The sequence below is a fragment of the Chiloscyllium plagiosum genome, chromosome 3, assembly GCF_004010195.1.
Source record: "Chiloscyllium plagiosum isolate BGI_BamShark_2017 chromosome 3, ASM401019v2, whole genome shotgun sequence".
In the NCBI taxonomy this organism is placed as follows: domain Eukaryota; kingdom Metazoa; phylum Chordata; class Chondrichthyes; order Orectolobiformes; family Hemiscylliidae; genus Chiloscyllium; species Chiloscyllium plagiosum.
The window spans coordinates 41,109,346-41,132,729 of NC_057712.1; the positions used below are offsets into that span (position 1 = coordinate 41,109,346).

The window sequence follows — 23,384 nt, forward strand, 5'->3', positions numbered from 1 at the left end:
TCCTTCCTCTCTCTCGTTTTCTCTCATCAATCTCAATCTCCCCCTTTCCCTTATGCCAGGAAGTCCTTGAGCTAGAACTCGTTTGGTCAAGGGATTGTAATTGCTGAGAACCATATGACATGCTATAGGACTTTGAATACACTGTTTAGCAACTAGACTGCTAGAGAGAAATGTAAGATGGAGATAATTCTGTTCTGTACAATATGGGATGGATGGATAGGGCTTTGCATCGGCTGGGCTAGACAGTTAAGCAATTAGTTGCAAAATACAGTAGACTAAATACAGCACATAAGGACAGGCAATATTAAAGGAACACTTTTGATATTTCTTGTTTCTATCTCAAACACTTAGTCACTGTTTATTTTGCCTTTCCTCTCTCCTGTTGTGTGCTTTTCTCATTTTAAGTTTTCACTTTGTGTGGTTCTTTCACTGCTTAATCTTTTTTTTTGCTGTGTTTCAACTCTTGCTATATCAAGTTAATTGTGCCCAGGTGCACTTAGGTCAGCTGGGCCATGTGAGGGATGGAATACTAATCGAGATGAGTTTGATCACTGAAGGGAATACAGGGATCCAATCAATTTGATTGCTTTGATTAAGATAATGGTGGCTAAACTGAAAGGTGTAGCATCTCATTGATATAGATTGTATCCAATCTGGTGAAACCAAAACTAAAATAGTGGAATAACAAAGGTTAGCTCAAAACCCCAAAGTAAACTCCAGCCACTGAACCTAGATTACTGAAAGAGGAATATGCTAATAGAAAAACGTTTTCTAATATCAGCAACTGTAAGCAATGAAAGTTTGTTATGAATTGAGACATTTTCTATATTCAAGCTGCTCTAATAAGTTTAAGTTGTTAAATTGTTTAATTTATTTTGTAGGCTTTTTTGTTTTATGGATGTTATTTCCACAATCTGTTAAAAGAAAGTGGTGCCTTTACGAATTTATTGATGGAATCAAGTTGTTTTGTTTGTTAACATGACCATTGAGATATTCAATTATAAATTGGTTGTGAAGCAACTTGAACATGCTTGGTACTAGTCTTCTGTAATTGTTGATAGATCGCAGTGCACAGAACAGTACTGAATTTTGAATCGTTCCTCCCTTTTGCTTTTAAGTGTCATGCCTTTATTTTCTGAGAAGGTTTTCTGTTTTTTTTTGTGCTATAGAGTCTCAAGCTGGCAGTTAGTGAAGGCATTCAAGCCATTGATGACCGTTTGCTTAAAGAAGATGACATCCGGAAGAAAAAGGTGAAATACTGTTTAGTATCATATTAGGAGCATTAACAGAATGGAGTTGTTAGGATATTGTGACTGCAGTTGTCAACATATGGTAAGGATGAAACTAATATAAACTTATTTAGAACTAAAATATATTTATGCTTTCATTCACTGGTGGTTGCCCACTCTTAGTATGTGTATTTTTTAGTTAAGCTTTTGAATTTAAACAACACCAGCTGGTATAATTGGGCAAAATATGCAGCTGTATAGTGCCTCTTATGACTGAAGGACTTCTCCAAGTGCTTTACAGCCAATGACATTATAGGCGCAATGTTAATGCATGGTGTTGCTGCTGTGTAGTTACTGTATATTGTGTAGATAATGCAGCAGTGAAGATTGTAAGAAACAGGAGTAGTAGTCATCACTTGATAACTTGTACGTGTCCTACCATTCAGTCCAGTTATAGTTGATCTGTCTTTGGACTTAAAATCCACTTTAATATCATCTAATCAAAGGCAGGATATAAATATCCTTTCATTAAGTCCCGCTCCAGAGACTAGGGACAAAGTCTGTAGAACTGTCAAACTGTGAAATTATAAAATCTCCAGCCCTTTAAACATTGAAATAACAGTCAGCTTGTGTTAGGAAGATATTCAAAAAATCGCAAATTATGAAGCTACTTAGCCTTTTACAAATTAAAAAAACTAGGCAAATCTTGAAAAGTATCTGTTCTAGCAATTACATTAGCTACGTAAACTTGCCCAAGGGCTATCATTAATGTTTGGCTGATTTCCCCAACTAATTATTGGGGGTCTTATATTCACAGTTTGACTGACATCCCGAAGAAGTTAGCAAAAGATTAGCTGTTTCAACGAGGGATTATAAATACAAGTTTGCTAATTTTTATAGGAATAAAATATGTCAGAGCTTTTAGAAGTTTTGAAAGAGATTTCATCAATGTAAGTGTATTTGTAAGATAGTGAAGGCTGCAATGGATATTCAGGCCTTTTATTTCTTCTCAACCTTGCTCTGAGGTTTGCCCAAGGTGAATACTGAGTGAGTTGGCTTGGGAATTATTAGGGACTATGGGGGTATGAGGCACATAATTTGAAACATGGGCTATGGGGGTTCTTGGGACATGGATTGGCATAAGAGTAGATTGAAGGCATAGGGATATGGTGTAAGGTGACGTGGATTGAGAGGTTTAAGTTAGAAGACCTGAAATTTAAAGAAATAATTGTAATGAATTCCCAAAGAACCAAGACCAATCTTTTAAACAACCCACTTTGTTTCTTGGCAGTCCCTGTGGCTGTCTCCAGTCTGTGTTGGGGCTGGTGGACCCAAACAATTCTGGCCCATCCCCCAGCCCAAATGTCTGACAGGATACCTTCCCCCAAGGCAGGTGCAATGAATTGAGAAATTTCCTAACCCACACCGCTCAGTCCATGCATACGGCCATTTTGGTCTGAAAGTATTTTCTGTTGGAAGCTATGCAGACACAAGCCTGGTTAATACTTAGATGGGAGACCACCTGGGAGAAGTAAGATTTTAAGGCCTCTCTTGTGATGTAGTGGTAGCATCTGCACCCCTAACCAGGAGGCCTAGGTTGAAGTCCCACATGCTCTAGAGGTGTGTAATAACATCCTTGAACAGGTTGATTCTAAAAACTAGGTTAATAATTAAAAAAAACTTACATCACCCATTCAGGGAGCAAGAAGACCAGTTATGGAGCAGAAAATCCAGCCGACGCTCCAGAGTATTAGTGAAAGCAGCACTACGTGTTTTGAGGTGCATCTTCCACATGAGATTAGATTTCCTACAGTGTAGAAACAGGCCCTACGGACCAACTAGTCCACACTGACCCTCCGAAGTGTAACCCATTCCCCCTAACTCTACAGCCAATTTAGCATGACCAATTCACCTAACCTGCACATCTTTGGACTGTGGGCGGAAACCAGAGCACCCAGAGGAAACCCACGCAGACACAGTGAGAATGTGCAAACTCCACAGAGACAGTCGCTCGAGGCTGGAATCGAACCCAGGTCCCTGGCGCTGTGAGGCAGCAGTGCTAACCACTGAGCCTCTTTATCTATCTTGGCTTTATTTATTTGATTCTTTCCCAATCACAGTATAAACAGGTTAAGTTGATTATTGCAGGGATTACTGTGAATAATGTACGCTCTTATATTGCTCAATTTGTGTGGGTTGGGTTTTGGCATTATTTTTGGATGGGCATATTCAAATAATTTGCATCAGATTAATAGGCCAATGCACCCAGAATACAGGAATTCTGCTGCAGTGAGTCTGTTTGGCAGTTGTGTGTGGAAGTAATGAGTAGTGTGAGTTCTGTGAATGATATTATATCTAATGCAATGAAGGGAAACAGAATTTGATTTCATTTGTTCTGGGATATCTCCAAACAGATTTAGAGTGTTGCCTCTGCAGTTTTTGTCAACAATATCTGTCATTCTGAAGGGAGCAGTGTCAGATCAGTGATCCCATGATCAGAAGTCATGTGTGAAGGGTAGAAACTTTGTTTTGCAGGCTATTTTCACATTGAAGTTTTGGCTGTGAAAGTGTTGACATTTTGTGCATGCTCTACATATACTGCTCTTGGAGTTTGTTTATCTGCTTCGTATTAAATGAATTAGTTTGTTAAGTTAGTGGGGACATGATCTTTTTGGCCCTGTCGCAGTGTCACTGTGAATGGGACATGACCCTGAGACAGTGTCATTGAGAGTGGAATATAATGTTTTTGTGACCTTGTTACTGTGAGTGGGATGTAATGGCCCTGTGACAATGGCTCTGAGTACAGAGACACCATGTGGCAAACCTGTTTGAATTTGTTTAAATCTCAATCTGTGTAATGACGTATTTCAATACGCTGCAGAGACACTCATTCTCCAAATGAGCACTCTGACCTTCAAATTTGCAGCATTCACCTTTTGCTTTCTGCTCATTAATGTTGCACCTGAGCCACCTTACAAAATGTTGAGAGTAGGTGGTTAAAAATAGACCTTGCTGGTAATGTGGTAATAGGATGAACATTGATTCTTGGGTCCTGTGATAATTTAAATATCTTGAAGCTATTTTGTCACTTGCAGGCTCCAATCCATGACACACTGTTTTCTCTCTCTCTCTCTCTCTCACTCACACACTGTCAAGACTTGCTGAGTTTCTTTATCACATTCTGCTTTTGCTTTAGATTTCCAGCGTCTGCATTTCTTTCTGGAAAGCTCATCCTTAAGGTTGCAAAGTCTGGTAGGAAGAGGGGAAGGTGAAAATTTCAAGAAGAGCTTTTTAACTATGAATTCCACATCTACTTTGACTGTCCTCTCCAATGCCATGATTTGGCCACTAAGTGTTGCCAGCATTTTCTATTTTGATTCAGATATCCGGGATTTGCAGTTTTCTTTCACTCACGTTTATACAGGTATTGAATTTCATTTGTTGCCCGTTTCTATTCACTTCCAACTTTTCTCTCACTGTTCCTTGGCTGCTGCATCAACCTATTCTGCATGCTGAGCCTAGTTCCATCTGCAGATTTGATTAATTTGCATTGTGTTAATGAATTCAGGTTTACACAGATGGGAAACAGTAAGAGACTTTAGGACTGATCCCTGGGGCACTTGGCTGTACAGACAGAGACAAATACAAAATCACTTACTGGGAGAAACTGAGGATTGCAGAGTCGAGAGTGTGTTGCTGGGAAAGCACAGCAGGTCAGGCAGCATCCAAGGAGCAGGAGAATTGACGTTTCGGGCACAAGTTCTGGTGAAGGGCTTATGGCTGAAACATCGATTCTCCTGCTCCTCAGCAACACAAAATCACTCTTTAAAACTAGTTTTTGGCTGAATTTTAAGATTAGAAAGGCAAGGGTTGTTCTTAGAGCCAAAAAAAGGTTGAAATTATTTAGTCTAGGTATTTAAAATTAGAATAATTCATAGTAGAGAGGAGGCCATTTCATCTAACAAGCCTATGCTGGCTCTTTGCAGAGCAATCCAGTCAGTTCCACACTCACACCTGCAGTTTTGTCTCCTTCAAGTGCACATCAAATTTCCTTTGAAATCATTAATTGCTTCCACTGCCTTCACCCCCATTGGCAGTGGGTTCCACATTTTTATCACGTGCTGCGTAAAACATAAATTCTCTCAGTATTTGTCGCCCAAAATCTTAAATCTCTGTCATTTAGTCCTCTGCCATCAACTAATGGGAAGAATTTTTCCTCTCCTACCTTTTTTCAGTCTCTACTATAATACTGTATGTTTCAATCAAATCTCTTACGAATTATTCTACTACAAGGAGAACAACCCTAAGCTTTCCAGCCAAATCGTCTGTCTTGCCAGCCTTTTATATGGTATTTTGTCAAATAATTGTAAGGCAGTTTTGTTACAGTAAATAAGTAGAAAATGTTTGCCTTGATAGAGGTCTCAATAGCCATAGGATTTGGATTGCCATTGGCAATAATACCAGAGATGAGTTGCTGTGATCTGTCTGAAAAATTGGTAGAAGCAAATTCAATAACAACTTTCAGAAGACAGCTTGAATTCAGAAGACTGATTTTTAAAAAAATGTAGCCTGAGATGGGTCAAATAGTGTGGCGCTGGAAAAGCATGGCAGGTCAGGCAGCATCCGAGGAGCAGGAGAGTGATGTTTCAGGCATAAACTCTTCATTCCTTTTCAAAGGGCTTGCACAGGCATAATGGACTGAGTGAACTCCTGCTCTTTGATTTCATGTTTTAAGCACTTCTTTTGGATTTGGCCCTTTTAAACCTTTATATGTAATGGTTCTAAAATCTTTTATTTTATCCCACATCTCATCAAATCTAATCGTGTAATGGATGCTGTTTTGCCACTACTTCCATTTGCATATTTGTTTTCATTCACAACCTTCTGACTACGTGGCTAATGTGTTACCCACTGAACTATCACTGGCTCTTTGGAACGATTGTGTGTGCATGTAGAAATGTGTCACATGCAATAAAACATACTAAACCTATTTTTATTTCTGCCAGGATTAGAAGCAACCCAAGGGTCCTTGAGATTAAAGCATTGTTCATATCAATAGACCATGAATTGTATATGTATGTAAAATCCAACCATGAGTATATGTAATTTCCGTACCTAAGTCAGTCTTATTTTCAAATAAGCTTATACCTGAAGGACAATTACACATTGAAACTGATTTGGTTGCAGCTGTTGCATATACAGTATAGTAACATCTGGACGTTTCATTGTCACAAGTGGGGGCATGTGTGAGAATCCTGGTGAGCGAAATCTATAGATTGAAGTTGTATATTGATGTAAGAATATAAGTTGTGCTTTATAGTTAGGAGTTGAATGTATTAAGTAAGTTGACTGTCATAAACACTTCTACTTTATACATGTGTATGTTTGCAGATGTGTGTGTTAAGACTGCTTCATGTAATCCGATCGGTGGAAAAAATTGAAAAGATCCTTCACTCTCAGTCTTCCAAAGAGGCTTCCCCCTTTGAAGCAAGTGGGTAAGTATTTTGTCATCTGCATTTTTTGAAACGTCATAACCAAGCATTCAACTGTTGTGCATGAGAGGTAACACAGCATTGTGATTTGAAAATAGTGCAACTGATTGGTTGAGTTCTAACCCACCGCAGCCTAATAGGTAGAGTGGTAATTCCCCTTTGATCCAGAGTTATGGATGATGATAATGAGGGTAAAATTTGTGTTATAATCCCAGCTGATGTTATTACTGGACAGATCAGATCCAGACTGAGGCTGGGCTTGATAAATCATATTTTGATTTATTTTGGCTTTAACCAAGTGGTCTCTCACTGAAACATTGAAGTAATACTGTTGATTTTGCTTTAACAATATAGCAGAAGTTTACTAACAAAAGAAAGGAAGATAAAATAGAATAAAGCATAAAGGCATTATAACACATTTTTTAAACACACAGCAAAAGTTTAATCCCATTAATCCAAAGCATTCCTTTATAAATTGAAAAAAAAGCTTTTGTATAATATTCAAAACATATCTTGTATAGTACCTGAAATCAATACTTATACGGTACCACTAGAATCCCTGTCTCTAATATCTGATATGTTTAAGTTACTTGTGACTTTAAGATATAGCCTGGAAGTGCAGATCTATTACACACCTGAGTTTAAACAAACTCAGCTTTAGGTAGCCTTTTCAGGGTTTTATCCCAACACTTCTGGTCTGTAATTAGCATTAACATTTCATCCTAAGGTAAACTAGTTCACTATATCTTAACCTTCTTAGGATTGTTACTCTGTACGGACATATTTATCCAAGGTCTTAATAGGATTTCCCAAAACTCAAAGTAAAAAAAACCTAAGTTACAAGTGTTTCCCTTATGCTTAGAAAAAAGTTCCAGAAACCTCCAATAAGCCTTGAAGCCTCATTATGTACGATGCTGCAACCCAAAACTATCTAAATTAAACAAAACCCCACTAGCTTTAAAGCTAGGTTTCCAACAATTGTTTTAAAAGAAATCACTGTGGCTATAGAAATACTTGCAAGTTAATAATTAATTTAAGGTATGCAGAAAACCAACATGCTACTAACTCAAAAACCAAACAATCCAAGCTTGCAATAAATGATATTGAAAATGTAGATAAATCACATAATCAACATTACATTTGTGATTGTCAGTCTCCCTTGTCTTTTACCAAATCTTATTTTTCTTGCAAAGAATGAGCATAAAATTAGTCACTGCAATTTTTAAAGTGGAAATAGTGCCTGCATATACCTTTTTAACTTTGTTTTGTACTAGAGACTTGAAACTAATTGAAAATTTGCCTGGAAGAATTAAACATAAAGAATTTGTGAAAGAGGAGATGGGAATGAGGGGGACAAACAGGGTGATCACTGCTAATTTAAAAAGGGAAATTAGGAGCAACATCTTTAGTCAAAGAGTGGCAACAATTTGTAATTTGCTGCCACAAGGAGTGATTCAAGCAAGTAGCATAAATGCATTTAAGGAGAATGTGTGCAAACACATGAATAAGGAGGAGATGTTAATACAGTGAAATGCAGAGGTGGGAAGAGATTGAAGTGAATCATCAACACTGGCACAGACCATTTGGTCTAAATGGCCTATTTTTGGGTTGAAAAGTGCAAATTTCTTCCAGTTGATTAGCTAATCCGATAAAGAATTTAAATTTGATTCTTTACAAAGTGTTTAGAAAGAAGGACAAAGCAATTGGATCAATCAAAAATTTTTTGAAACTAGTAAATTTTCTTTAAACATAGTATTTTGATATAGCTTTAAAATATAGTTTTGAATAAGAAAATTTGATCATCAGTAATAGAGTTGAACTTTTAAATAAAATTAAATGGCCCAGGAATTTGGTTGTTAAGTTTGGACTTATTCTTGGAGGTTTCATTGTGATCTCCAACTTGCCTGTTAAGCACCCATATTTTCCCCTTTCTGATATTTTTGAAACATATCAACATTAGTGTAAAATTATGTTGGTTGGGGAAGGGGATGAACAATTCCTTTTTCTGTGCTGCTCTGATTTTCTTTCCATGGTTTAGGAGTATCTTCAAACTCCGGAAACTGCAACAATATAATTCACAATGGGAAATAGCCTAATCCTGTACCTATGTCTTTTGTATGTCTTTAAGTTGCTCTTGTCTTTACAGTAAACTACAGTGTATTTCAAACACTTGAGCTGGAGTTTGATAAACTGGATCCATTCAATTAGCTTCAGGGTGATGCTGCAGTCTGAGCACCTGTAGAGTTTATCATTATGCAGGAAAAGGATTGTATCACTGTGTGAATGGTAGATTGATACATATCATTTCTCAGCTTATTTTAATTTTATCACCAAATTAATTTTAAAACTGCATAATTAACTTCACAGATGAAAGTTTTATCTACAAACTGTTTCATAAGTTCTCATGTCTTCATTGTTCTCTGATTTCTCTTTCTGTTCCTTAATATGCAAGATTTTTGAATATAAAGTATAAGTTTAAACCCAATTTATATGTAAAAGTAAAAATGTCAAAAAAAGTTAGTTGATACAAGTAGTTCTTGGATAACGAGCATTTTGGCAGCATGATTTGGCTATAATGTCGCTGGAGAATTAGGGAACAGTATTTTCAACACTTGTGTTGGCAATAGTGTGATTCCAATGGGGATCGATTTGCACGCTTCATTCTGCGCAAATACTGATGTTTGTGCTGTTCTGCGCGTGCACGACATCGGTGCTGGTGTTTGTGCCATTCTGTGCATGCACCGATGTCAGCTGCTGACAGAGCAGCTTTCTGTGAGGGGTACTGTACACAGAGCAGCTCTCTTACATTTTTGAAATGTACTTTAAATCTGCTTTTGTTTCATTAATAAATATATTTGTCACGTGTGAGTGATGTAAGGGGTGAGTGGGATTATAATATGAGGATTGTGGGGATAGCTGATTATAATGTGAATGACTTAGGGGAATGGGGTGCTGATCATGATATAGGTGGGTGAGTGAGGGTGCAATGCAGCTGATTGCAATGAGTGTGTGTGGACAGGGTTAGAGGTGAGCTGATTATAATGTAAGTGATAGCTTGGGGTAGAAGGGTGCTAATTACATAGTGAGTTGTGCATGAGGGTGGGGTGCTACTGATTACAATGAGAATGTGTGGGTGAGGCTATGGGAGTAGCTGATTACAATGTGTGAGTGATGGGTTGGGGGTAAGAGGAAGAATTACAATGTGAGTGCATAGGAGAGGCAGAGAAGAGGTTACAGAGTCTTCTGAGTTATATTACACCTTGTGGTGTAAAATTATGTCCCAATACATGTGTGAATCATAATGTAACACATGTATTGGGCCAAGCAGTGGAATGTGGTGAAACGGTTAAAAATTATGTCCCAATACATGTGTGAATCTAACCGGAATGGAGGTGTTGCTTAGTCCCGTGTGAATCTTATTACACACCTCCCCGTGTGAATCTTCTTATCTGTATGTAACCAGAATGGAATGTGTTTTTTAGCCTTGCTCTGCTGTTCACATGAATGTTTATATCTGGAAAAGAGTATATCAGCTGGAAAAGTGTCTAGTTCGGTGAGTCTGCTCCGGGGTTACGTTTAACCGCCGAGCGTGGGTTGTTGGCAACCGCTCTACGAGAACTGACGGCTCCCAGTTCCGGTAACATGTAAGACCCGTTGTAAGTATGAGACCTGGTTGTGGCGACGCTGCGGGGAATAAAATGCTCATATTCTAGCAGACTCGCCTCTTGGTCGTTTGTTCTGTGTCAGACTACTCTCCTACGAACCTGACCTTGAGAATTTTTTAAAACACACCTGAATATCTAAGATGTTTTCATGACTTTTTTCAACAGCACAGACTTTCATAATTATATGATATTTTGTGTTCATGTATAGCGTTATCTTTAATAATATACAAAGTGTTTCTACGCTATATATTGCAGCTTTTTTTGCTAATCTTAAATTTCATATTAATTTTAAGAGGTTTTTAAAAATGCAAATGTATTTGTTCATGGGATGTGAGCATCTCTGGCTAGACCAGTCTCTTGCCCATCCCTATTGTTTTTGAGAAATTGCTGAGTAAAAGTGGGGTAATTTTAGAAAATATTTGCAAAGCCCTGCTATTCATAGCCTTTTGTTTCACTTCACGTGTATATAATTCAAAAGGTCACTTTCTGTTGTTAGTATGGGCTTTATCTGTGTTAGATGTACCAACAGCATTGAATGCTGGGATCACTTTAATAATTTGATTAATGCATTGGTCCACAATCTTGATAGTAATTGAAGGTAAACAAAGGATAAGCTAATATTCTTTTCTATTTGGAATTCTAATAATTCCACCCATTTGAAATGGCCTGGAGGCCATTTAAATTTCACTGCCACTCGATCTTGATCAGATGGGCCAATGGGCTGAGAAGTGGAAGATGGAGGTTAATTCATTTGCTGCATTTTGGGAAAGCAAATCTTAGCAGGACTCATACACTTAAATGGTAAGGCCCTAGGGAGTGTTGCTGAACAAAGAGACCTTGGAGTGCAGGTTCATAGTTCCTTGAAGTTGGAGTCGCAGGTAGATAGGATAGTGAAGAAGGCATTTGGTATGCTTTCCTTTATTGGTCAGAGTATTGAGTATAGGAGTTGGGAGGTCATGTTGTGACTGTACAGGACATTGATAAGGCCACTGTTGGAATATTGTGTGCAATTCTGGTCTCCTTCCTATCGGAAAGATGTTGTGAAACTTGAAAGGGCTCAGGAAAGATTTACAAGGACTTTGCCAGGGTTGGAGGATTTGAGCTACAGGGAGAGACTGAACAGGCTGGGGCTGTTTTCCCTGGAGCATCGGAGGCTGAGGGATGACCTTATAGTGGTTTACAAAATTATGAGGGGCATGATTAGGATAAATAGACAAAGTCTTTTCCCTGGGGTCGGGGAATCCAGAACTAGAGGGCATAGGTTTAGGGTGAGAGGGGAAAGATATAAAAGAGACCTACGGGGCAACTTTTTTATGCAAAGATTGGTACACGTATGGAATGAGCTGCCAGAGGAAGTGGTGGAGGCTGGTACAATTGCAACATTTAAGAGGTATTTGGATGGGTATATGAATAGGAAGGGTTTGGAGGGAGGTAGGACTGGATTGGGTTGGGATATCTGGTCGGCATGGGTGGGTTGGACCGAAGGGTCTGTTTCCGTGCTGTACATCTCTAACTCTGACTCTAAGAAGAGCTGTAATTGCATGTTTTTTTAGCAAAAGGCTTTCTGACCTTTTAGTCATTGGCCACTCACTCCTGAATATTTCATGTTTGTCAGGAACGACAAAGTAGTTTGTGTCAGGGTCCAGATTTGACTGGTTTCTCAGCTCTAATGGATTGCCTTTAGGGACAGTGTAAAGTGGTTCTCGACATCTGCAATTGTCATTAACTTTTTTAAAAGTCCGAACCAACACATACACTTAACTTTCCATGTGTTTTTTTTTCCTGGATAGTCCTTCTTTAGCTGGACAAATGCTGGAAAGAATTGGGACTGAATTTAACCAGTTACATTTTCATGCTGTGCAGAGCAAAGGAATGCCCCTTTTGGACAAAGTGAGACCCGTAAGTGTACCATTTGTTGGATTTACTACAGTTCTCATTCTGCAGCAGGGACCATGAAAATATAAAAGAATGAGGGCAGTCTGCAGGTAAATTGGTCAGAGGGAGCTGCCGTCAGACTGTATCACTGTAATGGATCAAACAATAGATCAAAAATCAACACTGACGAACCGGAAAAGACCCTGTGTCTGTCTTATCTGTTTTATTCAATTGTCATTCCTTATAATACAGACATATTTCACGCCAACTGACTTGCCAGTTTAAAATAAATAATTAATTGTCAGTTGAGCTTGTTACTAAGCCAATTGGAATATGACATGCCTGCACCATAATATGGTTGGCGTGAGCAAGCTGCTTTTTGTTTAAACAAAGATTGTTAAATAGATGGGAAGGATGGGCTGTGTGGATGGTGCGCATCATTTAGAGAGTGTCCTCTGCCTGTCGGTGTACTCTCTCCCTTTCCTATTCCCCACCCCCTCAGGTTCCCTTCCCTAGGGTGTCTGCTTCCTCCCCATTTTAAAAGCAATGAACTTTGGTTCCAGGATCCATCAAAGTCCAACATGTGCTTATTTCCACACAGTGCCCACAACTGAGTTTTGACGAAGCTGGGGCCATTAGAGCTGTTGATCAATTCTGAGGGCATTCTTCCACCCACTGAGGGACAGAGATTCCACTTTCAGCTTGCTTAAGCTGCTGCACTGTACAGTGACCTTGGAATGGCTTCTTATAGGAGTGTCAGCTGGTACATGAACATATAGTTAAAGGGATTACTTTGACGCTGACTAATTGGATGCAGTAATCTGCCTATTTTATTGGATAATCTCTATAGGACTCTCTATAGTCCTATAGGATAGAAGTGGATCTAATTTAGGATGACAAAGGAATTCCACAGAGCTTTGCTGCTGTCCATAATTTTCATCTTGCTAATCATCCCTGAATTTGATAATTAATCTAAAACCCAGGAATTGAAGTCACTTTCATACTGACTGCCATGTAGGATTTTTGAATCTCTGGGTCTCAGAAGTTTTGTGGGATTTAACAGTTATCTATGTCTGGTTTGGACTATTTTTGATGGACCCAGTTCTCCTGTATACGCATGGTAGACATATAATTCAAGTGCAGTTATTTGAAATAATTTAGGGAATTTTTTTCAATTTATATATTCATGTTAAGACTATTGTAACATGGTGATATATTTGAACTGTTCATCCAGAGGCTCAAGCTAATAGTGAACAGGATTATTTGGATAGAAATAGTGTGCATGGATGTGGGTTTCAAAAGTGATTGGCACTAGAAAATAGCAATGGAGCAGGCACAAAGGGCCAATAGGCCTCCTGCGCCATAACAATTCCATGATATAGGAGCAGGAATCCAATGCACACCCTGCTCTTCTATTCAGTAGATCATAGATAATCCACATTTTTATTTCAATTACCTGTCTTGGTTCCATTGCTTGATTACCCTTAATGACATAAGTCTTACCAATTCCAATCATAATGTTTTCAATTGACTCGCCCCACCCCGCCCACCTTAACTGGTGTTTGCAGAAGTTCCAGATTTATCATCGTTTATGTGACGCGGTGCTTCCTGTCGTCACTCCTGTGTGATCTAGCCCTGATGTTAAGCTTATCTCCTATGTTTTCTGACAATTGGAAATGATTTCTCCCTTTACCCTATCAATTCATGTAGTTAACTTCAATGTACCATCAGATCATCTTTCTATCTTCTATACTAGCGAGGATATAAGTGTCGACTATGCATAGCCTCAAAATCCTCATAGCTTAATTTTTTCACTCCTGCGAGGATTGTATGAATCACTTCATGACCACTCCGAAGCCAATAAATCCTTCCCTGAGATGTGGTGCCCAGAAATAAATGCAGTAGCAGGAGGAGCACATGAGTCATTCGTGACAAGACAGCAATTGTTTTTTCAAAAACCTGTATTTCTCTAAATTTGACTTGTTTGGTCCGAGCATCGAATGTTGTTACACCTGTTGCACCAATCAATTCTGTATTTATGTATGCCAGCACAATTTGCATCACGTGTTTTGAACTTTGTTTGTAGCGAATAGCTGGAATCACAGCCATGCTTCAGCAGTCGCTGGAAGGGCTGCTATTGGAAGGCCTGCAAACTGCCAATGTTGAGATTGTACGTCCTTGTTTACGGACGTATGCGACCATAGACAAAACAAGAGATGCAGAAGCACTGATTGGTCAGGTGCTTGTGAAACCATATGTGGAAGAGGTAAGTGGATTGTTACTGAAGGCATTCTAGGAAGAATTTTGCTTTTTTTGCCATAAGTCTGATCAATTTTTAAAATCATATTTGAGTAAAGCTGCAGTTTAAAGGAGTATGAGATTCACTGAGGAGAATCAAAGTTTTTATGTGGTGGTGAAGTGGTGAGGAGGGGATAATGCATCAAGGAGTGAGTGTTTGAAAATGGAACCTACAGAGAGAGAGAAGCTATGAAAGGTGCCAATCTCTGCTCGTGAGGTAGTGACTAGGAAACGGTTTTTCAAAATGAAGAAAATGTGATTACCTCAAAGTGAACTGATGAGGGGGCAATAGAACTTCTGAAAGAACAGCAACTTAAGAGTGGAAGGCAGAGTATCATAGAAAGTGAAATATTGAGGAGGGAAGACAATCTGTTATCTTAAGGTGACTTAGTGAGAAATGAGATGGTGTTGAGAATCAGAGTGACCTAGAGAACAGGGGAGATGCTTGGGAAGTGAAGTGGTGATGTGAGAGGATGGTGAGGAAAGAAGATTGATTGACTGAATCGTGCAGTGGTGAGGAGAGAAGAGGATCGGGGAGTGAGACAGAAGTGGGGGATAGACTGGGGGAATGGGTTTAGGAGAGGATCAGGGAGTTAGAACATGAAATAGCAGTAGGAGTCAACTAAGTGACCTGTTGAGCCTGTGATGTCGTTCAGTACAATTATGGCTGATCTTGGGCTACCCATTCCCCATATCCCTCACTTGCCCAAGAGACAAACATCTGTTCATCTCAGCCTTAAATATATTTAAAATGGAGCATCCACAACGTTTTGGTGTGGGGAATTCCTAACATTCCAAATCCTTTTGAGTGAAGTAATTGTTCCTTATCTCAGTTCTAAGTGATTGACCCCTTGTCCTGAGAATGTAACGCAACACAACCAACCACCACGTTCCCTGCTACCAACAACGACATGGGTCTAACTGAACAGAGATGAGTGTGGCTGAGCACAAAATTGGTGAGCTCATTTCTGTCTAATACCTGCCTATTTTGGGCCCATGTTGATGTTAGTCCTGGAACAGTTGGTCAACTGATCATAGCAGACATTTATTTCAGAAATATGCTTTATAACAAATTAATTCTTTTAAAGTGTGCTCAGTGCTGGGATGTAAGACGTACAGTAGCCAATTTGCGGAAAACAAAATCTCATAAGCACCAGTGTTGCATTGAGTGGATAATCTCTTCCCGATGCTGGTTCAGGGATAAAAGTTAGGCAGAACATTTGAATATTTGAATTCTGTTTTTCTTCAAAACTGAGTCATCTAATCTTTCATGACCACCTGAGAGAACAAACGAGGTCTCTGCCTGAAACATTCAACAATGTGCAATATTGTCAATCGTGCAATGCTCTATCAGTACTAGTACTGGAGAGCCAATCTGGGTCATGTGTTCAAGTCATTGGAATGGAATGATCCACACCCATCTCACTCAGTGAGTGCTATCTGCTGCATCTCATTGGTTTATGTGGAGTGTGTAGTATCAGCTAGTAGCCACTGATGAAAGATTAATGTTATTTATGTTTGGGATTTTTTATGGTTTTGATAGTAAATATAAACACAGAGATTGGAGCAGAATTAGGCTCCCATCCCCATTCTCTCTAGCAGTATCTGCTGACACCACAACTAGGGGCACCATAGACATGAAGAGCCTGTTTCAACGCAGTATTGCTCTGTGACTCTATTAATTTGTATGCGCATTAATCCAGGATTGCAGACACATGCCATCACCTCCCCCGCATCTCCCCACACCACATCCCCCAGAAGAGTTTAAATGTGTATGCATGATTTAAAGCAGCATGTTATGCATTTGTGCTGACGTCAGCAAATGCAATTTTTGGTTTGAGGTTTCTAGAAACATGCCCACTTTTATTGCAAGTCAGATGACTTGTGAGGCCATTTTAGAACACAGTGCCCAAGCACATTTGGGGAGTTTTCTTTCTAAGGGAAAATCCAGGCAAAGCTCCTTGGATGCTGCCTGAACTGCTGTGCTCTTCCAGCACCACTAATCCAGAATCTGGTTTCCAGCATCTGCAGTCATTGTTTTTACCTATCAGCTAATGAAATTCAAGCTTAGGAGTTTGCTTTATGACAAGTGAAACTTTAATTATGTGTTTGTGTGTGTCTCTCTCTTGTTAGAAATAACTATGTTTAGTGAGATTTTTAAAAATGTTACTTTTTTTAATTTGATGCAGTTTTAAAGTAAACGTGAGAATTGTAAAATTGGTCTTGATTTTTTTTGACTATTCTGGGTGCATTCAGCTATTAGCAGTTATCAACCATAAATTTAAGAAAATATATTTAAGCAGTTTCACTAGAAATTGTTCATTACCTTGAACAAAAAGCTTTCTTTGCAGTGCAGACAAAATGAACTCCGATGATTTGGGGGCTGTGATTTTACTATTGCTACTTCAGTTACTTATGTGCAGCTTGATGTTAACAATTTACATTTTTTTTTGCAAAACATGCTTTATTCATAAATATTCTGTTATACGTTACAAAACAGTTTAAGTCAGACATTATAGAAAATAAAAGTATCACATTTCTCATTTAGTTATTGCACTCTTGACATCCCTTCATCCACATGCAAAGTTTAAATATTTACTAAATATGACAAATTACTTACATTCCAATATAAGTTACGAGGCATTCTATAAGTTAACAGATTCTTTGGATATCATAACAGGCCAATGATGGTGGCTTTTCTCTACTGCACCTTGGTGGTGGCTGTCCAGAGCTTCAGTGTATCCCATAACAAGTAGTCCTGGACTTTGAAATATGCTTGTCTGCAATACTGTCCCGGATAAGGCTATCTCTATGCAATGATAGGTCACCAGACAATAGTGTGTCTTTCACTGAGTTGATGGTCCTCGAGGTGCACTTGGTGTTTACCTCAGTGTTCATCTCTTGAAAAGTCTGTACAGCATAAGAGTTCATTGTCACGGTGCTGGTTGGGTCGAACCTCACCAAAATCACTGCATCTCTCTCCAGAACTCATTTCTAAAGACACATTTCAGAAGGAGATATGCAATGATTTGTTCACCACTGTGATCATCTTGAATGCAGAACACTGTGGCACCATTCTCACTACTAGCCGAGCTATGCCTTGGTGCTTATTAGAAAGTTCTGACGATGAGGCATTCTACGAAATGACACTGTGTCTCCTCAGAGAACAATCTCACATGATCAACCCTCTCCTACTACTGCTTGATGAATTTGTGGTCAGAGGTGCTTATTTTTTGTGCAAGAATTTCTGTGAAGAAACATGACCAAATCCATCCTTCACAACTGGGGACAGGTAGAACCTCAGCATGTTTGCATACTGAGGGTCTACACACAGCTTGATGCAGCTGCACATACATGTGGTCAGAGTCGGGTACACATTCTCTCACGCTCTCTCTCTCTTTCACACGCGCGCACACAGAATTTAATGCAGAGAAGTATGAAGTGACTCTTTGCAGCAGGAAGAATGAGGAGAGGCTAATATTCTAAATGGTAGAATTCTAAAGAGATGTGCAGAAACTGAGTGGTATCTACACATTACTTGGAAGGTAGCAGGACAAATCAAGAAGGCTGTTTTTAAAAAAAAAAATGCCTTCAGATGCATAGTGACTTGAGTACAAAGGCAAGAAATTTATTATAGACCTTTACAAAATATTGGCTTGCCTATTTTGGCTAATACTCGAGGAATGATGTAAAAACCTTCAAGATGGTGCAGAAGATCTAAAATAATTCTAGATGTGAAACAGTTTAGTTATGTAGTTACACTGAGGTGCTTCTCCTGAGACTGCAAAATGTTAAGGGAGGATTGATAGAAGTGTTCAAAATCTTGATTGAGTAAATATAGAGAAACTTTGTCTGGCAAAAAATTCAGTAACTGAAAGACACATGTAAGGATGATGAAAAAAAGTAGCAATAGAAGGAAAATCTTTCACATGATGAGATATGAACTGGAATGCATTGCCTGAATGGATAGTGGAAATATATTCAATTGTGACAATTAAGCAGCAATCAGATTAAGTAGTTAAAAGGGAAAACACTTTGCAGGCCGACTGGAAAAGAGCAGAGAAATGTGATAGCTTTTTCAACATGGTGAAGGACCAAATGGCTTACCTGTGGTTTGTACCATTTTGTGTCTATAATAAACTGCAGTAGTCTGCAATGAGAGGTTGTTAGAATTGATGCTGAGCTTTAGGACAGAATTCAGAGGTGTTAGTCTGTGTAGGGCAAATAAGACAAACCACTGAGGTGTAACAAATTTATTGTAACATAGTTATGTTACAATGTCAGTTGAAACTTATAAGAAAATTAAAACAAGAGCACTATCCATATTTAGGAACTTATAGTCAATAGGCATTCTAATTCATCACTTGTGACCTTTCAAATCAGGATATGTCTTATTCCAATGTGACCCTTAGTTATGATTGTTTCTTGTATTTTTATTTAGCATGAACTAAAAACTCCAAATCTGGGTAGTGTAGTCTAAAATATTTGCCTTCTCTAAAGCATGCAAGTTACTTCCTTCACTGGATCATTATAGTCTCAGCTGCCTCACTTTATAAGAAGTTAAATTCTGTTAAGCCTTTCCCTTCAGGAAAGGATGGTCCATTCCTGTGAAATGCGTCATCTAATAGCAAACTAGTGATAGTTAGCTTTAGTTTGGGAATTGAAAATTATGTCCCCTAATTTAGAGGCCTATTGTGAAACCTATATCTGTCTTTAACAGTCTAACCATAACTTGAAATTGTTGTAAACTGCTACCTATTTGTAATATTTTCAATATTGTAAGTTTGAAAGCATATTTTTTCCTTTCAGGTAGTTGATGAACAATATGTTCAGTCTGGGACAACTGGCCTCAGAGAAATGTATGGAAAGCTGCTAGACTTCATTCCCAACCACTGTCGGCTCCTCCAAGATGTGACTGGCGGAGCAGTAATTGGGTGAGTTGTATGCAATGAATAACCCCAAATATATTCAACATCATGAAATTAACTTTCTTGATTGTTGTATCTTCCATGGTAGCAACTTTTACCTGTCCCAAACTAGCTGTTAACTTTATGTAAGATTAACCACCCACATGGACCAGGAATTATCAAGAATAGCCTATACAATTGGATTATATTTTATATATGGATTAATTTGATTATAAGCAAAACAGAGTGGGAAAATGAATCTTTATATATTCCAGCAATGTGAAAGGTGAAGATCAGCAATTCAGAATGACAGAGGAATGTGGCAAAAGCCAAGATTGAAACGTTTACAACCAAAATCAAATTGAAAAATCACAACACCAGGTTATAGTCCAACAAGTTTAATTGGAAGCACTAGATTTCAGAGCGCTGCTCCTTCATCAGGTGGTTGTCAAATTGGTCCAGTGCAGTTACAACAACTATCTATCTGATGAAGATGAAAATTATCCTCTTTACAAAAAGCAGGACAAACCCATTCCAGCCAGTTATTGCTCATCAGTTTATACCTTTACACCTGCAATGTGCCAGGAAGTGTCACTAACTGTGCTATCAGATGGCATTTTCTCAGTAATAAACTGCTCATCAATGTTCACTTTATCTGGACCATTCAACTCCAAACTATAGTACAGCTTTGATACAAACGAGCTAAGCTCCAAAGATGAAATGAAGAGTTGCCTTTGATATTAAGGCAGCATTTGCCCAAGTGTGGCACGAAGGAGCCCAAGTAAAGTTGATGTCAAATTAGAGAAAGCTTTCTGTTGAAGTCATACTTAACACAAAGGAAGGTGATTGACATCCCAGGATATTGCTCCAGGAGTTTCTCAGAGTTGTATTCCAGGTCCAGCCATCTGCTGCAATTTCACCAATGACCTTAATTCGTTCACAAGGTCAGAAGTGAGGCTATTTGCTGCTGATTGCACTATATTCAGTTTCATTAGCAAGACTCTGATGACACTGTCTGTCTGCATGCAGCAAGGCTCACACAACATTCAGGCTTGGGCTGAACTGGCAAGTAATGATAAAGCTTTGGAGAGGCTGCAGAAAAGACTTAGTAGAATGACAGCATGAGTGCAAGTAGGGTTGCTGTTCATAGAAGAGTGGAGATTGAGTAGATTTGATAGAGGCATACAAAATCATTAAAGATTTTGAAAGCATTTTGTGTGCAGAAAAGTGGTACTACAGGACACTGTTTTAAAATGATTTGCAAAACAATAGAGGTGATAACAGAAAAAAATTGCAGTAAGTTCTTATAATCTAGAATTTACTGCCTGAAAGGTGCCTGAGTAGACAGGCAGGAGTTTGAGGCTGGAAAAACACAGCAAGCCAGGCAGCATCAGGAGGAGGAGAAGTTGACGTTTCAGATGTATTCCTTCTTCAGAACTGAAACAGTCCCATACAAAATAAACATTTGAAGGATTGTTTTTTACACGGCTTTGGGGAAAGAAGTGGAGCTAATTGGATAGCTGTAGCAAAATGCTGAAAGGGGTTTTAGCTCAAAAAGCTGTTTTCTGTGGCTGTATCGTTGTATTAGCCTAGATGGTTAATCCAGTGCAGTAGAAGGGACTCAATGAAGCAAGGTTACTGACAGTCAACAAATGTGAAAACCCTGCTAAATGTTAACCTGAGATTTGTAGCTCCATGTTCCAATCTCCAATGTCAATCTGGAGTGGGGTTCATACCTGACACTAATTGACAGGCAGAGACAGCAAGTTTTCCAGAGTGAACATTACATATTGCAAAGAATAAATTAGACTTATGAATTTATTTTTAGTTTGTCATGAATTTTTCAACATTAGAGAACTTGCCTTTGTGTTTCTGTAAAATGATAAATTATTGTTGTTATCTAATTATTCTGTTAGAAATTTAACCTATATCAGGCCCAGGTAGAGACTATTAAATGGTACATTATTCTTTGAAGTTCCAAACTGGTATGTAACTTCCAGGAGTCTAGCAATCTAAAAACATGATTTTTAAAATGTACTTCCATGGTATTGAGCATTGTTGGCAAGGTCAGCATTTGTTGTCCAACCGTATTGCTCCCTGAGAAGAAGGTATCTTGAATTTTCATCCTTTTGGACTGTCTCCTGCAGGTGTTAATTCAGATTGCAGGCTTATAATTTGTTAATGAACTGTTTCTTATTAATGGATTAACATCTTGAGAATCATTCATCCTGCATCTTTCGTTGTGATCATTTTCCCCTACATTCATCACCTCTAACATTCAATGTCCAAGGAGTCAGCTGTTTTCCTCTGTGTAAAGTGTCTGCACATTGCACTTGTAAAGGATGTGTGACCATAAATACTGGAGATTTTAATCGCACACAAGGGAAAATGGGTCTAAAATACTGAAATCAAACTTGCACAAATTTCACATATGGTGTTAATGCGTGCACAGCTGTTTGAATAAATTACTACATTTGTTATGGCCTTACTCTGTGTACATTCTGTGTTCTAGTGATAAGGCAGAAGTGATTCCAGGTTATGATTTTACAGTGAATTCGGTCTGGCCAGAAATGGTACGAGGTTTAGAAGAAAAGGTGCCTTCGTTATTTAATCCAGGAAATCCAGACATGTTCCATGAGGTATGCGACTTTTCTAAGTTTTGTTGTTATATGTACAACCTTGTAGTAAGGAAGATGTATTCGTATTTGCATAAAACTTCTCATGACCTTCAATACTGCCACAGTGCTCCTCCAGCAAATTCCCACGAATAGCACTCAGAATGACCAGGTAATCTGTTTTAGTGATGTTGATTGAGGCAGATGTTGGGAGAATAGGGAACTTCACTGATGCTTTTCAAAACAATGGCATGGGAACTTTTCTATTCACCCAACAGGGCAGCCAGAGTCTCAGGTTAATATCATATTTGATGGATGACTGCTCTCAGTGAAATGGTCTCTCAAAGTTGGCATTGACTGTCTCTGCCTTGATTTTATAACCAGATTTCTGGGTTTGGACTTAAACCACAACTTATAGACTAATGTGACAAGAGCTCTAGAAGCTAATGCCTGTGGATTTCAAGTATGACATTTGCAATTTGGCTGAAAGAATTTAACCTGTTGTTCAAGTGTAAATTTTCCTCCCAAAATTGTTGCTTATTATCTTTGTTTTATATATCCCTTTCCATTCATGTATATAACTACCTGGCTGGATTTATTAAAGACGGCTGATACTTGTTATATGACTAAGGATAAGATTGAGATCATGGTGAGGATTTCCATCAGAGAGCTGTGTATTTGGGTAGCTTTTGGCGAGGTTTTAAGAACCACAATTTACAAACTACAGGCTAGAAGGAATGGAGTCCTGCCAAAGTTGGAGGATGGTTACAATAAGCTTATTGAGAATTGTGATCCTTATCATTACAATCAGAAAAAGTTCCTTTTATCTGTTATCTAACGAGTGCAGATTTGAGACCATTCTTAATTTTTTTTAATATAAAAGTGCCTCATGAGCTGTAAACTCCTTTGGACCAAACTGGAGTGTTGAAAGGGGGCATATAAATGCTACTCACCATCCTGACTTGGAAAGATATCCCTGTCACTGAGTCAATATCCTGGAATTCCCTCCAGGGCATTGTGGGTCTACCTACAGCACATGGACTACAGCGGTTCAAAGAGGCAGCTCACCATCATCATCTCAAAGGCAGCTAGGCATGGGCAATAAATACTGAACAGCCTGCGACATCCACATTCTATGAATGAATAATAAAAACTTGTGTTGTTCTCTCTCTAATACAGTGTCTTGCGTGTGCTGTTTTTCATGCAATTATCATGTCTGCCTTTCTTTGATGGGAGAGATAGTATGCAGAGATAAGCAGGATCGTTGGTGTAAGAATGACTTGGCATAATTTGTAGTCTCATC

General features: G+C 38.6%; 1 protein-coding gene across 5 annotated transcripts in view; it reads left to right on the forward strand.

Moving 5' to 3' along the window:
* cog2 (component of oligomeric golgi complex 2) overlaps positions 1 to 23,384 on the forward strand; it is a 71,510-nt gene that overhangs the window by 4,031 nt on the left and 44,095 nt on the right. For 3 of the 5 annotated variants that reach the window (XR_006309874.1, XM_043680976.1, XM_043680947.1), the window contains exons 4-9: positions 1,170 to 1,250; positions 6,621 to 6,724; positions 12,177 to 12,285; positions 14,348 to 14,527; positions 19,369 to 19,493; positions 21,979 to 22,105. Coding sequence is in view for 4 of the 5 variants with exons in the window: in XM_043680976.1 (XP_043536911.1) it covers positions 1,170 to 1,250; positions 6,621 to 6,724; positions 12,177 to 12,285; positions 14,348 to 14,527; positions 19,369 to 19,493; positions 21,979 to 22,105 (726 nt within the window). In the remaining variant the exon portion in view is untranslated. The other 2 variants (XM_043680960.1, XM_043680967.1) reach the window with 2 other exon arrangements.